Below are 15,987 nucleotides of genomic sequence, written 5' to 3' on the forward strand. Positions count from 1 at the left end.
TGGCGACTTGTTACGTAAATATTGCCTCCATTTTTGAGTGTTGCTATTGTCGGATGATATTTGGATTTCATGTTATTTTTTTTATTTTGCGTTATTCTTATCTTTATTTTTAGTTGTTCGGGAATCGTAATAATCTTTTTAATGCTTTATTATCAAGCATTATTAATCTATCAAAATATATTTTATTAGGCGACTACTTTTAAATGGTATTTTTATAATCTGTTTTTTGGTGCTAATCTCTTGTTTTCATTTAGCTGTGTGCGTTGAAAAGAGAGTGGAGATTGACGCCAAGCAAATCGGAAGAGGAAGATTGCGAAGAAATCAGAAAAATCAAGAAGGTGAGTTCGTCGAGAATGCATGATTTATAACTACTGAGACTCAAGCAACAAATATGAATATCGAAAACGATGGAACAATTTTGAGCTGTCGTTTAAGTATGTTTATCTTTTGTCAAACTAAACGAATTAAATCAAAGATAACCTCACATTATAGAAATTATATTTTTACTATTTTACTTATGCAGCTTATTTTTTAAGCATTCGCGTGTAATCTTTAAGGGTTCTAAACGAGCATTAGTACTACAGTAGCGAACAAATTAATCCGAACACTCATATTTTACAGAAAAAGTTTAATTTCGCAACAAAATAAACACAAAAATTAAACTCCAACTTTACCTAATAATTTATATGAGCTTCTCTGGTCCTAATAAATTCATTAATTCGCTTAAGCATGGACACTACCAACATTTAAGAAATTTTTCTTATTTCTGCATCTCGAAATACTTTTATAATGGATTACATTAAGTTATCCTTTGTATTTCAATTTAATTTTCCAAGTCTGTTTTTCTCTATGAGATTTTTTATTGAGTTAATGTCAGGAGAGTTACCAGGCGACTGAAGCAATTGGACGTTGTGCTTTTTGAGGAACTCTTTCACTTTTTTTTAAAGTGTGGCATGGAGCCAGATCCTGTTGGAAGATGAGTTTTTTGTCTTTCTGGATCTGAGGGGAAACTCTTTTCTCCAATATTTTTATATATGGATCCCTTTTAATCATAACAACAGGCACAAGTGATCCTGGGTCCTTATGTGTAAAACAACCCCAGAACATCTTTCCAGCTGGGTGTTTGGAAGCTTGTTGAAGGTAGGTGGGAGAAGTCTTCTCAGCCGTTGATTTACGAACATAAGGTACTCGCTGTCTTTGGACCAAGAAATATCTCACATCTGAGAAAATGACTTTCTTCCACTTATCAACAGTCCAATATTTGTACACTTTTGCCTACTGGAGCCTCTTTTCTGCATAGTCCTTCGTCAATAGTTTCTTTTTTTGGTCTGTGGGCAATCCTCCCTGCTTCCAGTGATCTTCGACGGACTGTCATGTCAGATACATTATTCCCATTGGTTGCCAAGTCTCTATTTAAGTTTACAGTAGACAATCTTGGATTCATTTTTGGTTTTCCTAACTAGTAAACAATCTTGAGTTTTTCTTTTTTTCGCTCCCATTTTCTTTTTCTGTCACGAGAAAATTTACCCGTCTCTCTAAACCGCTTTAAAATTGCATTAACAGTAACGAAAAGAACACCACACTCATTGGCAATTTGTCTTTGAGTCATGGACGAGTGCTGAGAAAGAGTACAGATTTTTGAACGCTTTCTTAGAGGTCTATGCATTTTACAGTTACACAAAATGAACAAAACGAATGTTAATTTGTTTACACTACTAAAAACACACCACACTATTAATAAATATCGTAGAGACAGTCAAAACACGCATCACTCAACCAAATTAGTGAACCAAAACCAAAATTATTGTGAACTGAAACAAAACCCAAACTAAAACCAAAAACTTGACGAACATTCGGCTTGTTCGGATTAATTTGTTCGCTACTGTATATATTTTAATGTGTTCTCGAACTTCCAAAGCCGCTGATTTAGCCTAACGTTTACCCTTTCAGCTCACCCTTTTCTATTATTCCCTTCTTTTCAAAAAATAATCAAGAGCAAGCAAACGACATAAACATGAAAAAGTTAATTTTAATTAATGTAATGAGACGCTCGAGCCAATCGCATCTTAACAATATGCTAACGGCATGATAAAGTTGATCTATCAATCCCCCATCATCGTGTTTCTTTACCATCCCTACGTAATGCGCCTTCTCTCTATCGAACTTCTTCGTAATAATTTTTAGAAAATACCAATTAAGAACATTAGCCTTAATTTAAGTATCTTCAATGTACTCTTGGAACGCTAATTAAAAGCTCACTGCTTTATCAGTAATTAAATTTGCTGCTAAGTAACTGGCAAGATGGAGAGAGAGACTTTTTATACGTTGTACTTCGCTCTGCCATTGTTGCTGCGTCACAAGATGTTCTTGTGATCTTCATCCCTGGAAGTATTTTTAATTTTTGCTTTTAGAATGATACTTAACCCTTGTTTTTCCATTCATTGCCGATTATTATGATTATAATAAAATCGTTTATAATGCCAGTTCTAAATAAGTAGAAATATTATGAAATCCCAGGCTCGAGACTTCGATAAACTTCAACAATGGAGCAGTTGATCACGTGCATATTTTTTAGGAAAAATATTCAACTATTTGTATTCCACGCAGACTACAATTATTAGATGAAATACTAGTATAAAAGATGGACAGTCATTATTTATACCATTTTCAATGTTCTTCTAGGCCACTCCTCTTTAATTTAGCTTTATTTGTTTGGGTAAAATTTCATCATGACAGGAAGTATTTGTATGGTGATGATATTAGGTGCGTGTCACGAAGTGCACATTTATGTTGCTTATCACAAAATTTTAATAATTCCCACGAGTGTCGTTAACAAGTACATCAGAAATTCTACGGAAAAGATGACTTATTTCCCCAAAGAGATCTTCGCACTGACGAGTGTTGATGTTACCAAGCACTTTATCACATTTGAGTTAGTTTAAAAGAGAAAATAATGATTGAGCGATAATCTACTGGGTGAACTTTTGCTCTTAAAAATATTATCGTGTTTTACTTGTGCAGGAAGATCTCTGAAGTTTTCTTTTAGATCAAGTTTTTGTAGTTTTTCTAAAAAAACAACAACAACAAATTACTTGTAAAGTACTCTCAAGGCAGCTTAACACTTTAGCGATTATGTTACCATCGAATTGATTTAAATGTATTTATAGAAGTGCAATTTTAAGAGTTCATACCATGTATATGCTTATAATAATCAACATTTTAAGCGCTTCAGAAAGAATTCTGTGATTGAAACATCCGAAGCTATCCTTAGGATGTTTGATAGTATTTGCGTATCCCTTCTAATTAATCTATTTAGTTCGTTTTTTTTTTTTTTTAGATTTCTCAATTATGAAATGAATTTTTTTCTTCAATGGTAACTTACTTTTCACTGAATTACTTGACCACAGGTGCAAAGTTTCTTTCGAGGTTGGTTATGCAGGCGAAGATGGAAGCAAATAGTGGCCGAATACATTAGCTCACCGCATGCAGAAAACATGAGGAAGAGGAACAGGTCAGTCGATTTAATTGATAGCTCCAATAAAAGAGAGAGAGAACAGTGCGTGATGTATTTATTATAGGTTCACACTATAGACGAATAAACTCAATGAAAAATAATCATCACACACACACACACACACACACACACACACACACACACACACACACACACACACACACACACACACACACACACACACACACACACACACACACACACACACACACACACACACACACACACACACACACACACACACACACACAATGGATGTTTTATCTCCTAAAAATTCCATACTGACGTCTCGCTGTCCCGTATTTTTGAAATGATTGGGTTGTCTAGCATAAATATTTCTGTTAAAAGAAATCAACTGAGTAACAGTTGAACCATACTAAAACTCCGAGTCATCGAATCATTGTCTCCTGCTGAGACACTGGCTTATGATATTTAGTTCAGCTGTCTTGTTATGAAGACGGTCTGCTGCAGTCAATCTTACAAAAACCCTTACCTTTTTATGCAACTCCCATACAGATGATTGTAAGCTTATAATACATTAGTAATTGGCTGTAGACAAAGGATTTTTATTTATTTACTATATATAAATGGATGTTTTGATTTACTGATATGTGAATATTTTGATCAAAATTATGATTTGTTGATATTTTGATTTTTTTTAATACTTGGATCAAAATGGGATGGTTTGATATTTTAATATTTCATCAAAACTGGATATTTTGATTTATTCATACTTTGATCAAAATGGAATGATATTTGATCAACTTTGGATATTTTGATATTTGATTAAAATTAGATATTTTGATTTCTTGATATATGATTATTTTGTTCAAAAGAGGACATTATGATATGTTGATATTTTGACATCTATTTTGATTTATTGATGTCTTGATATTTTAATACGTTGATAAAAATGGGATGGTTTGATATTTTGATATTTCGTCAAAACTGGATATTTTGATTTATTTGTACTTTGATCAAAATGGAATGATATTTGATCAAACTTGGATATTTCGATATTTGATTAAAATTAGATATTTTGATCAAAAGAAGACATTGTGATTTCTTGATATTTTGATATTTCGACATCTATTTTGATTTATAGATGTCTTGATATTTTAATACTTTTATCCGACTCGAATGATATTTGAACAAACGTGGATATTTTGATATTTGATTAAAGTTAGATATTTTGATTTATTGATATTTGGATTTATCAACATTTAAAAATAAATAATAGAATTCTTTAGTTTTAGTAGCAAGATTATAATTTATTTTATTTTTTAATTTCCTCCCATGACTATGTTGAACTGTGCGTATTTGGGTGCGGAATTTTTCTTCATTTTCTGTATGGTCAAAACTAAAGCTAGGCCATAATGACATACGTTGCGTTATATGCGTTGCATAGAGTTACGTACATTCTTTTTGAACCCACAGTCTAAAAATATTGCAAATGGGATTAATAGCGATCAATTGTATATTCGTATCATCATGTTACATCATACTCGCTGTTTGCGAATACGACAGACATGCAATAGAATGTATTTCCAATACTTGTCAGCATTTTTTTTTGGTATGCATGACCTAAATGCAATGCAAAGATAATAATAAAAAAAGATAACTGTACACTTAGCATTTCTCATGTCCAACCGGAGTTTACTAAAGATAATTGCTTTATTTAAAGTAATGAGAATCACTTTTAAAATGATGTATGCCTCCATCCGTACACAAACGTCTTCGGCGAGGTCGCAGCTTACAGTTTACGATCAACTTACCGCAGATAACAGCCATAAGTGAGCCATAAAATGTTGCTGTAATACTAAACAGCCAACTATTATAAACCATAACATAAAGCAGTGTACAGAGACACATAAAGAAATAGGGAAGCAATAACGCCAAGAGAAAATGCAATGGCATCTTTGGAGTAGAAAGTAGAAATGTATAATTACTCGGATAAACAGACCTCGGTTATACCGGACTATTTTTTTTTTCTTCATTTTCCAACAGTTCGTAAGGCAAGAATTTTTTCACAAATTGTACAATTACAATCATGTAAAACGGTTCAGTTTATATTTTACGTGATTCTCTGACTTAATTTTCATTGTACTGTGCTCGTAGCATTAGTATTGAGAATATTAAATGAAAACCAGGAGTTCTAGATGGCCACAACCTTTATTATTATTACGTGCCATGGCATGGAGTCTAACAACTCATTACAGGAAGGCGCTACATAGCACATAAACTCAACAAACTGTTAATGAAAAAGCCAGTTGAATTTGACATTGTTGAATCAAGGATCCAAGTTTCTATTGTTGACTGTTGCTAAGGAACGATGCAAGAGATGATATTATACAGGTTCCACTATCTATTTTCTGTATTGTTACCTCCAGGTTCGATGACCAACAGTATTAAATAAACAATCTACGCATATATTCTGGGATTGTTGCTTTGGCCATGGTTCTGCTTAAATCTTGTCTGTCTTTTTTTCAGCCTAGTCTTTCGAATGGTGGAAGCCGAAGAAGAATACGTGGAGCAACTCCAACTACTGGTGGCGTGCTTTCTCAGGCCTTTCAAGATGGCAGCAAGCTCTCAAAAACCTCCGTGTACTCACGATGAGGTGAATTCGATCTTTTTAAATAGGTAAGAAATTTAAAAAAAAAAAAATTCAATTTTTGAAGCAGGTGAAATAGAAGATGGAGTACACGCCCCTCAACCAAAAGAAACAATATCATAAAAGATTTAATCTAATTACTGAGTAAAGATATAAATTAGATAACTAAGATATTCTTTTAAGGAATATAATCACTAGATTTGTTGACAATACTCTATTTATATCTTTAACCACATAGATATTAACATGGATAAAATACATCGCTCCTCATACGCTTCGTAACCATGGCAATGCAACTTTGACGTGTATACACGTTAAGACCAGTTGGGTGGTTTTAAGACACAATGGAATCTAAACGCCAGAATAATAAATACACATTTGATAAGAATGCAAACAGTGGTAAATCAGCTTTCGATCCCTAGATGGTCTACTCATATTAAATGTTACTTGCAGGCATCAATGACTAAACTTCTAAAGTATTAGATCGTAATTCTGAACAGTTTTGTAAGCAGTAAATGGGTAATACTCCTAAGGAGAAATGGATAAACATAATAAAAGAAGCACTACCAATTAATGCATATAGAAACATACTTTTAAAAACCGTTAGATGGCGAGAACATTAGAGGTATCATCGGAAGGAGACTTTAGAATTTATTTGCCTCCTTCGAATAAATTTTCTCCTTCTTCAGCTAAATTTCTCAGGAAACATTTTAGTGTCATGGAGTAAGAAACAACTGCGTTCAAAATTTGGTTCAATCGATAGAATGATGTGACCTATAAAAGATGCCGCCGGAGGAACGATGAGAGCAAAAAGATGTTTGGGTGACTTTTCCTCTGGCTATTTTCAAAGTCTTCAGTGCATTTGTTTTAGTAATCGAAATTAACATTATGCCGGGTTAAACACCGCAATGGAACGAGAGTGTCGGTGTGATAATATTCAACGTTGAACAGGAGTTACAGTAGTTCGAATTTTGGTCCTAATGATTATTGGAACAACAGCAGTGCTTGGACTCGCTACAGTTTCGAGTCGCTGCCCTATCTCTTGATTAACGTTGAATGTCCATCACATTGACACGAACGGGAATTAAACCGGGAAGATATCCGACTGTAATTCAAGCGTTTCTATAGATATAATTTGACAAATAGAATTTACTGATCTTTAATTAAACTGGTTTTTATTCTATTACAGATAGTTAGATTTGTTGATCGAACTCCTGAGTCGTTTTTATTATAATATTATCATATATAAATAAAAATAAGGTGTATTTATAACATCGATTTTATAAAGAAATGAACATAAATATTTTTAGATGAGTAAGTTTTATAAATTTGTTTAAAAATATTCGTATTTCTATAGTGTTTACATCATCGGAAACTCGGGTCGAGGAACTTAACATGGAAGTCATTTCAAGCCATGTCAGATCTCCAATAAACAAAGATGTAGTCTCACACCGGCAATAAAATTCATCTCTCGCCTGAGTTGAAGAGCGAATACGGGGCCAACAAGTTCAATTATGTTTTTTTTTATTTCATAAATTAATATTTTACTTATACCTTTAGGGGGATATCATTTCATATGTACAAATAAAGTAAAAAGATGGCAACGATCTGCTGGAAAGGGCGAAATGGAATTCCATGAAAGGGAATCAAAGCTTATGAATGATAATTTTTTGAAATAATGATTTCAAATAATTTTCGAATAATGATTTTCATTATTCGAAAAAAAAATTTTCAATTTTTTTTTTTTTTAATTTCAAAATTTCATAATTTTCAAATAATGATTTTTGAACATTAAAGGAATAATGCTAGTCACGTAGACACCACAATTACAAAAGGATCATTTCTCTTATGGAGATCACGTTGATGCATACACAAACGAACGAGACTTAATAAAATAATGAAAAAGCCCTCCACTTCTAACAGCAAAGGCGTCGATTCGTAAACCTTATGAGGTACACGAGTGACCAAATAGCCCACTAAGATATATCGAATGGTAAAAACTTACTAACATAACATAGCTGCATAACACAGCTAAATTTTCACTTGTGGGACAAGTCTCATCATCATCATCATCATCATCATCATCATCAAATTCCTGCCTTGTACCCTCAAGGGGTGTACAGGATATGATAGTACTACATGAAAAAATTACATCATTACTAACTTCCTATCTACAATTTTCCTCCAAATCAGTCTGTTACTTCTCAAGACTCCAACATTATCAGATCTTATATTTCTATCGTCTAAGGCACTTTGTACCGTATCAATCCACCTATATCTTGGTCTTCCTCTGGGTCGTTTTCCTGCCAACCTGACAGAGAACACCTGTTTTGCTAATCTTTCCTTGCCCATTCTGTTCAAGTGACCATACCACCTGAGATTAGCTCTGCTAACGCATTCCTGGATGCTGACAATGTCAAGTTCTTTCCTAATATCTTCGTTTTTAATATGATATTGCCACTGATGCCATCTGTTCATGCCTATAATCTTTCTCAGGACTCTCATATCTGCGGTCTCTAGTCTTTGGTCAAGTGTTTTACTTCGGACCCAGCTCTCAGATCCATAAATTAAAACTGGTTTGAACACTGTCTTGTATACAGCTAATTTCATGTTCCGACTAATTTCTTTCTTATTCCATATGAATTTATTCAATTGACTTCCCACCATACCAGCTTTGTTGATTCTGTTGTCTATTTCCATATTTAATTTACCATCATCCGTAAAAATCGTGTCTAAGTAGCTGAAATATTTTACTTGTTCTATAGGTTCTCCATTCACAACACAGTTGATATTTCAATTATTCTGCCTATTTTCATTGTCTTTGTCTTTTTATTGCTGACCTTCATACCATATTTATTACAACAGCTATTCAATTTAGTCAGAGAATCTTGCAGACTTGTAGCGGATTTATTTAGAAGTATAACATCATCCGCATGAAGCAAAGAGCTGACATTAATCTCCAATTTTGATATCAGGTTTAATACCACTTTCCTTCATAATGTGATCCATATAGACAATGAATAACAGAGGGGATAATGTACATCCTTGTCTCACACCAGATTTAACATTAAACCATCTTCCTGTACTGCCTTCAATTCTAACTGCTGACTTACAATTCAAATAAAGACTAAGTATTGCTTGATATAATGTCCCATCGACCCCATATAACTGTAGTGTATTGAATAGCTTCTCTCTTGGCACCGTGTAATATGCTTTTTCCAAATCGACAAAACTTAAATACAGATCTTTGTTATATTCCGATGCTTTCTCGAATATTTGTCGTAAAATGAAGATCTGATCCTGACAGCCTCTATTTGGCCTGAATCCAGCTTGTTCTTCACCAAGCTTTTCTTCCACAATTCTTCTCAACCGTTTCTCAAGTGTACTTGCATAGATCTTGCCAGGAACACTCAGTAGGGAATACCTCTGTAATTCTCACATTCACTTTTATTTCCCTTTTTATATATGGGTACTATGAGAGCTCTACTCCAATCATCGGGAATTCGTCCCTCTGTCCAGGCTTTCTGAACTATGCAGTGCAGCCACTGTAAGACTCTTATACCACCATACTTCAGCACTTCTGGTCGAATATCATCTACTCCTGCTGCCTTTCCATATTTCAAGCTTTTGGTTGCTTTTTCTACTTCAAGTATGGATATGTATTCCTGACTGCATGCCTGGTCAGTGTTTTTATCACTGTGCTGTCATCACTGCTTGTTTCATTTAGCAGTTTTTCAAAGTAATTACTCCATACTTCAAGGATATCTTTTTCTCCCGTTTTCATGTCACCTTTGTCATCTGTAACCCCTTTTACATCACTCTTTCCCAGATTCCTAATCTTCTTCAACAACCTCCTGAATATTTTGCCACCTTCTTGATATTTATTTTCTATATTCTTGCCAAAGTCCTCCTATGACTTTTGTTTAGCTAGTTTTACATAGTGTTTAGCTTTCTTGCATTTGTCTCTATATTCTCTAAGAGCACAAGCTGACTTATTTGACAGGAACTAGTTATTCAATATTCCTTAACTTAGAAAAAAGTCAGTGGGGTATGTGTGGCCTGCGTAAATTACGTTTTTTTCTTTAGTGCTAGGGGACTGGAAGAAAGATCTTTTACGTTCGATTCTAACTGACGAACTATAATTTTTTCCAGGCGGCCTGTTTTCTGTTGGTTCCCGATTTAGTCATCTTTAAATGAACGAGTAGGATTTCCTTCTAGAAAATCAGGTTTTAAATCTGGTAATTGAATAAAAACTACTTTAGAACTGATACTATTTCAGACAATAATATACATTGGTTAATATTATGGACCAGGTGATGACGGAAACTCTCCTCTTCCCGTATGCCTTTGGAACATTGACAGTCATGGACCAACTATCGGTGATAGCTAAGAGTCCAGACTGGCTGGCCATCGATGTCCAAAAAAATTGATTTAGATATACGAGTAGAGTACAAACAAAATAGTTACTACTTTAAAAACTAGAATTTTCATAAAAGAAAATATAATTTTCCGACGTATAATAATAAACACTCGTCCCATAATACGAATTGATTACCTTATTATCGGAATGGATTCTCGTTCTTTTGACATGCGCAGAAGGGTCGAAGGGTCTCGCATCTGTGGGCGTACAGTAATTTGAGCATTTTACTTAAAAAGTTTTTTTTAATCAATTTTTATCAATTTTTTACAATATAATTTTCGGTATAAAGTTTTTTATTTTATTTTATTTGTTTTCTTTATTTGTTTTTCTCATTTACCTGAGTTATGTATAGAAGAATATCTCCTTATTTATTTATTTATTTTATCGGAATGTGTTTTACAAAATGCACGCGCTTCTACTAATATTTTTTGGCTCTTTTTAGATTCTAAACTGGCTTCCGTTATTGAACTTGCTCAAGCTGGATTCCCTGAAACGCATTCGCTATACATCAAGAATGCGCACATCCATCGCTTTTACAACGACTGTGATTTCGTTGACTATTTTTAGTGACATGAAAAAAAAAATATTAATAATAAGCAGATATTTGCTGAGTTTTAAATCGATCTTTCAAATTTTCAAATGTTATTACTTAGTGAAGGTTTTAATCTACAATCGATAACATTTTGACCGTTTGCGTGATGTTAAATTCTGAATACTAAATCAATGATTGTGTACTAAAATCTTTCAGTGAGACTGTGATGTTTCTCCATCAAATCTTCCTCAAGGGTCTGATTGCCAGAATGGAAAGTTGGCCAACCCTCGTTTTAGGTGAGTCGATATTCATATTGGATTTCTGTGTACAATATATTCCAATATATATTAATTTCATGCAAAAGCAAACACTTTTCCTAACAGATGGCGCCACTGGTATCTTTACAAACAAACAAATCTTTTGCGCAGTGAAAATTCTTTTTTTGGACGAATTTCCACCTTTTTTTTGATTATGAGGCATTTTTTTATATTTTGAAGATGGCTGTTTTTTTGTTTTCTGGATGCATTTTTTTGTAGCACGTGAATGCCTACGACTTTATTTTCTGTGTAAATTATTGATATAACAGACGATGTCGGACTCTAGTAATGCAATTATAGGATTAAAATATTTTGCTTCTTTACAAGGAGACCTGTTCGACATGCTGCTTCCTATGCTGACAATCTATCAAGAGTACGTGAGGAATCACCACTACAGCCTTCAAGTGTTGGCGGAGTGCAAGCAGAGGGATACGTTCTCAGGGATGCTGCGTCGATTAGAAGAAAAATCTTTGCTGCAAGGAAGGACACTCGAGACATTCCTTACCTACCCCATGCATCAAGTGAGTATGTAAGGTATATAAAAAGGTGTTTGTAAGAATCAGTGTTAATATATATGTTTCTCACGCATACGTACAACGTGGATTCTATTGTTGTCTTGGGAACAAGACGTTTTTGCTTGTCATTGTTGAAGAGAAACAAAGTGTTGCTATGGCAATTTTTGTTCGTTTCTTTTTATGTTGATCAGGAAAAGGAGTCTGTTGTCATGGAATATCGACATTTATTTGGCATCATTACCACCATAGAGTGAATATATTTTTTGGTTCTTGGCTGAAATATGTGTTGTTGTTTTTTCGAAAATTAATTATGACCCACGTAATGCTCCTTCCAAATCTTGATTTAAAAAATTTAAACAAATTAGTAAAAAAAAAAAAAAAAATGGAAAACAAAACAAACAAATCGAAGCAATAGTGGAATTCGATCTTACATCCTGGAACACGGAAGCGTTATATTATCCAATTCTCGATTAACCAATCCATTTTAAACCACTCCAACTATTGCCAAACTACGAAAATAGAGAAATAATATTTTGATATTTAAACCCTTTATAGGTTATGAATTATGGGAAAGGGTGCTGAAATTAAAGCATTTGGAGAATAGTGAACTTCACTTCGGGCTTGGGGGTATTGTTTTTGACCTAAAGCAATTTTCGCAAACGTCCGTATACCGGAGGGGGATTTCAACTCACAAACTATAGGCTCCGAAGACTATTCATGGCGATAATCAAAGCTACCTTGTGAGAAATATGGTTTCTGCGATGACATAATTCTCCGTCTGCATCAAGCTCTACTGAAAATACATCAATAAAGGTCGAACCGATACATAAATCACTCTCACTACAATGTATGACATCCTACACGTTCTTTATATGCTCTGCATTATGGGATACAAACAGCACGTTGCTAAGAATTTGATCTCTCTCTCTCTCTCTCTCTCTCTCTCTCTCTCTCTCTCTATATATATATATATATATATATATATATATATATATATATATATATATACAGGATGTTTCAAAATTCACGCAAGAAGTAATTTTGATAGAAAACACAGGTTTTTAATTAAAAATTGTAATTTCTTATTGATTCATAAAGTATACAGTATAGGGTTATGCATGGAATAGCATTGGGTAAATGGCCTCCACGGCTTTGCTGGCACATACGCACTCTTTTTTCGAGATTTTCCATGACCGTTTTGCACATAAGTGGCTGAATTTCGTTGATTCAGCTCTCAATTTCCTCCTTCAAGGCGTGGGTGGTCGTGGGCTTGTTGGCATAAACCTTAGACTTCAAAAAACCCCAAAGAAAAAAGTCCAAGCGTTAAGTCACATTTTCTAGGCAGCCAATTCTGATCACCGACCAGGAAATGACTCATGCAGTAATTGAATTGTTTCTCGGGCTGTATGGCATGTGGCACCGTCTTGTTGAAACCACATGTCGTCCACATCAATATCTTGCAATTTAGGCACAAAAAACTGGATTATCATGTCGCGATAGCGAGCACCATTAACTGTTATTGCCTTACCAGCCGCATTTTCGAAGAAGAATGGACCGATGATGCCTCCAGCCCAAAATCTGCACCAAACAGTGACATGTTGTGGATGCATTTGTTTCTCAACAATCACTCGTGGATTTTCTGAACCCGAAATGCGACAATTTTGTCGATTAACGAAGCCATCAAGATGAAAATGAGTCTCAACGCTGAAGATGATTTTGTTCGAAAAATGAGCATCCACTTGTTGTTGTTCCATAATCCATTCAACGAACTCTCTTTGCTGTGTGTGGCCATTTTTAATAACCCTAAACTGTCAGCTGTCACGCTGTCTTTTTTTTTTTCTCGTTGGGAACACTTTACCGCACAAATGGCGCTAAATTTAAATCTTGCGTGAATTTTGGGACATCCTGTATATATATATATATTTTTTTTTTTTTCCCCCGAAAACACACAATTTATCAAAAGGCAAGTCGTTAAACGTTGCCCCGAAATACCGCAGGCCGTGATCGAAAAAAATTACAACTCGTCGAAACTCCAAATCATCCAATGAGCAGTTGATCCCAGAGTGAATTACAAGACGTGAGGTGAAGTGTATTTATCAAAAAGAACTGCACTTTTTAATGGATTAACTTGTGACGTCATTGAAGCTTAGCACGATATTCCCTTTATATATGTTAATATATAAAGAGAATATCGTTCTTCTGATTGAAAGGAAGTATCTTCCTTTCAATCAGTATAAGCATTTCGTGTATTTATGTTTCACACCATCTGGAAAAGACTATGCAACAAAACGTAATTATCATTGTAATTATTATTCCCCCCCCCGTATCCTGCTCTCTCCTCACCCAAAGGGTTAGTGGGATAGCAACGTGTCATCTATCATCAGAGGAAACACTAAAACAACTGTCATCTGTAGAGTTATTTAGTCCATTGATGTCTTGTCTGCAATTTTTATGGACATAAAACCTGAAAACGTGCTCTAGGATGAGCTGTGGATAAAGGAATGTAGACTACAGGACTTCGGATGTATAGGCCTGCCTTTCGCTGACATCTTGGCAGAGGTTTTCGAGATATCTGCGTATCTGTGGTTGAATGGAGCTGCCTTGAAAGCTGACTTTCCGTGGTGAGTCGATTACGTTTTTCTGTTATAACCCAAAATATCTTTAACATGCTCCACGGGAGAGCGAGGACGATCTCTTCGCCAATGCCTGAAACACATCCCATTGGTTTGAAACTGTCCAGATCATGGATAGAACGATATGTTAGATTCCAAACTGCCTGACAATATCACTAATTCTGCGGCCTTCTTCAAGATTTCCGATAATTCTTCCCCACATGAAATCATCTAGATTCTGGATGATGTCTTCGAGACGTTACAAGACATCGAAGTTTGCAAGTTTATATCTCCACATAAAAAGAGCTTCCATCAAACACAGTTCACTTGGCGTGGCCTTTTGCCTTTCATCCTGTCGAGTGCTATCACGTGACCCCCTCTCCGAGCCATTCGAAAATCGGAATGTGTTCCCGCTTTCTGTTCGAAATCGCCAGTTAGAAAAATCGCCTGATTCGTCTGAATTTGCGGTTGTGTAAGCTTTCTAAATGGTGTTCGTCCTTAGCTTTTGGACAGCAGTGTATGTTCTTGATATTTTCCATTCATTTCCTTCTCGGTGATTCCTCACACTTTTCTGTTTTTTGATAGAAAGCTTTGGTTAAGTTTTCTGCACACATCCATACCAACGTAACTTTCATTTTTCCTTGCTATTATTTGAATGTGGTGGTTTAATTCTTTTCTAATCTCCTCTTTGGCTTTCATAATTGCACTGCATATTTCTTTTTTTTTTAATTTTCTTTTAACACTTGCTTTCAAAGATTGTTTTTGTTGCTTTTTAATAATTAAAATCCAATTTATTGAGAGCACCATTGAATAAATTCCTTGATTTTTAATTCTTTGGAGAGGTGCATTTTTACTAAAATTAATCTAAATTTTACAATCCTTGCAGTATAAGATTTTTCTGTCAACCTTTACGTTTTCTGTGCTGCTAAATAATAATATGTCATCTCTTTCATCTAATTTTTGTTCATTTACCGATATTTCCACTTTTTTTTTTAGAACTAAGCATTTTTACCAAGTTCCTCTAAGAATAAATGAAACTCTATTATGTCAAGAAAACAAGAAGCCATCCCTGTGGGATTCTTCCCTCTCTCTCTCTCTCTTAACTATGGTATTTGATCATTTTAAACAGCTCCAAATGTTATGGAGAAAACCCTCAACCTCTGCATAAGACCAGCCAACTCATCTTTCATGGTCGAAAATGAGTTTCGAACCCGGGTCATTTCTGCAATGGGGGATCAAACGAAATCAGCTGAGCTACAAAGGCTCTGGTTCGCTTGCAATTCATCTGTATTCTTATAAGGTTTTCTTTTTAACTTCTTAGAGTCCATCGGAACTGTTTTCATTTCAGAAATAAGTCAATTATTATTCTTGAAGTTCGTTTCCTTGCATTTAGTATTGAATATTTTCAAATTTCCCAAAATTAAAATATTTCTGTTTCTAAAGGTAAAATCTCCTGTTTTAAACTT

General features: G+C 34.5%; 1 protein-coding gene across 1 annotated transcript in view; it reads left to right on the top strand.

Moving 5' to 3' along the window:
- Positions 1-15,987, top strand: part of LOC150105752 (ras-specific guanine nucleotide-releasing factor 2-like) — a 294,996-nt gene that overhangs the window by 125,648 nt on the left and 153,361 nt on the right. The window contains exons 4-8 of the mRNA XM_090394546.1: positions 255-338; positions 3,408-3,511; positions 6,005-6,154; positions 11,294-11,373; positions 11,722-11,915. Of these exons, the coding sequence (XP_090250672.1) occupies positions 255-338; positions 3,408-3,511; positions 6,005-6,154; positions 11,294-11,373; positions 11,722-11,915 (612 nt within the window). The remainder of the gene's footprint in view (positions 1-254; positions 339-3,407; positions 3,512-6,004; positions 6,155-11,293; positions 11,374-11,721; positions 11,916-15,987) is intronic.

This window comes from Typopeltis vanoorti, chromosome 6 (genome assembly GCF_054136105.1).
Source record: "Typopeltis vanoorti isolate ZY-2024b chromosome 6, IOZ_Tvanoo_1.0, whole genome shotgun sequence".
In the NCBI taxonomy this organism is placed as follows: domain Eukaryota; kingdom Metazoa; phylum Arthropoda; class Arachnida; order Uropygi; family Thelyphonidae; genus Typopeltis; species Typopeltis vanoorti.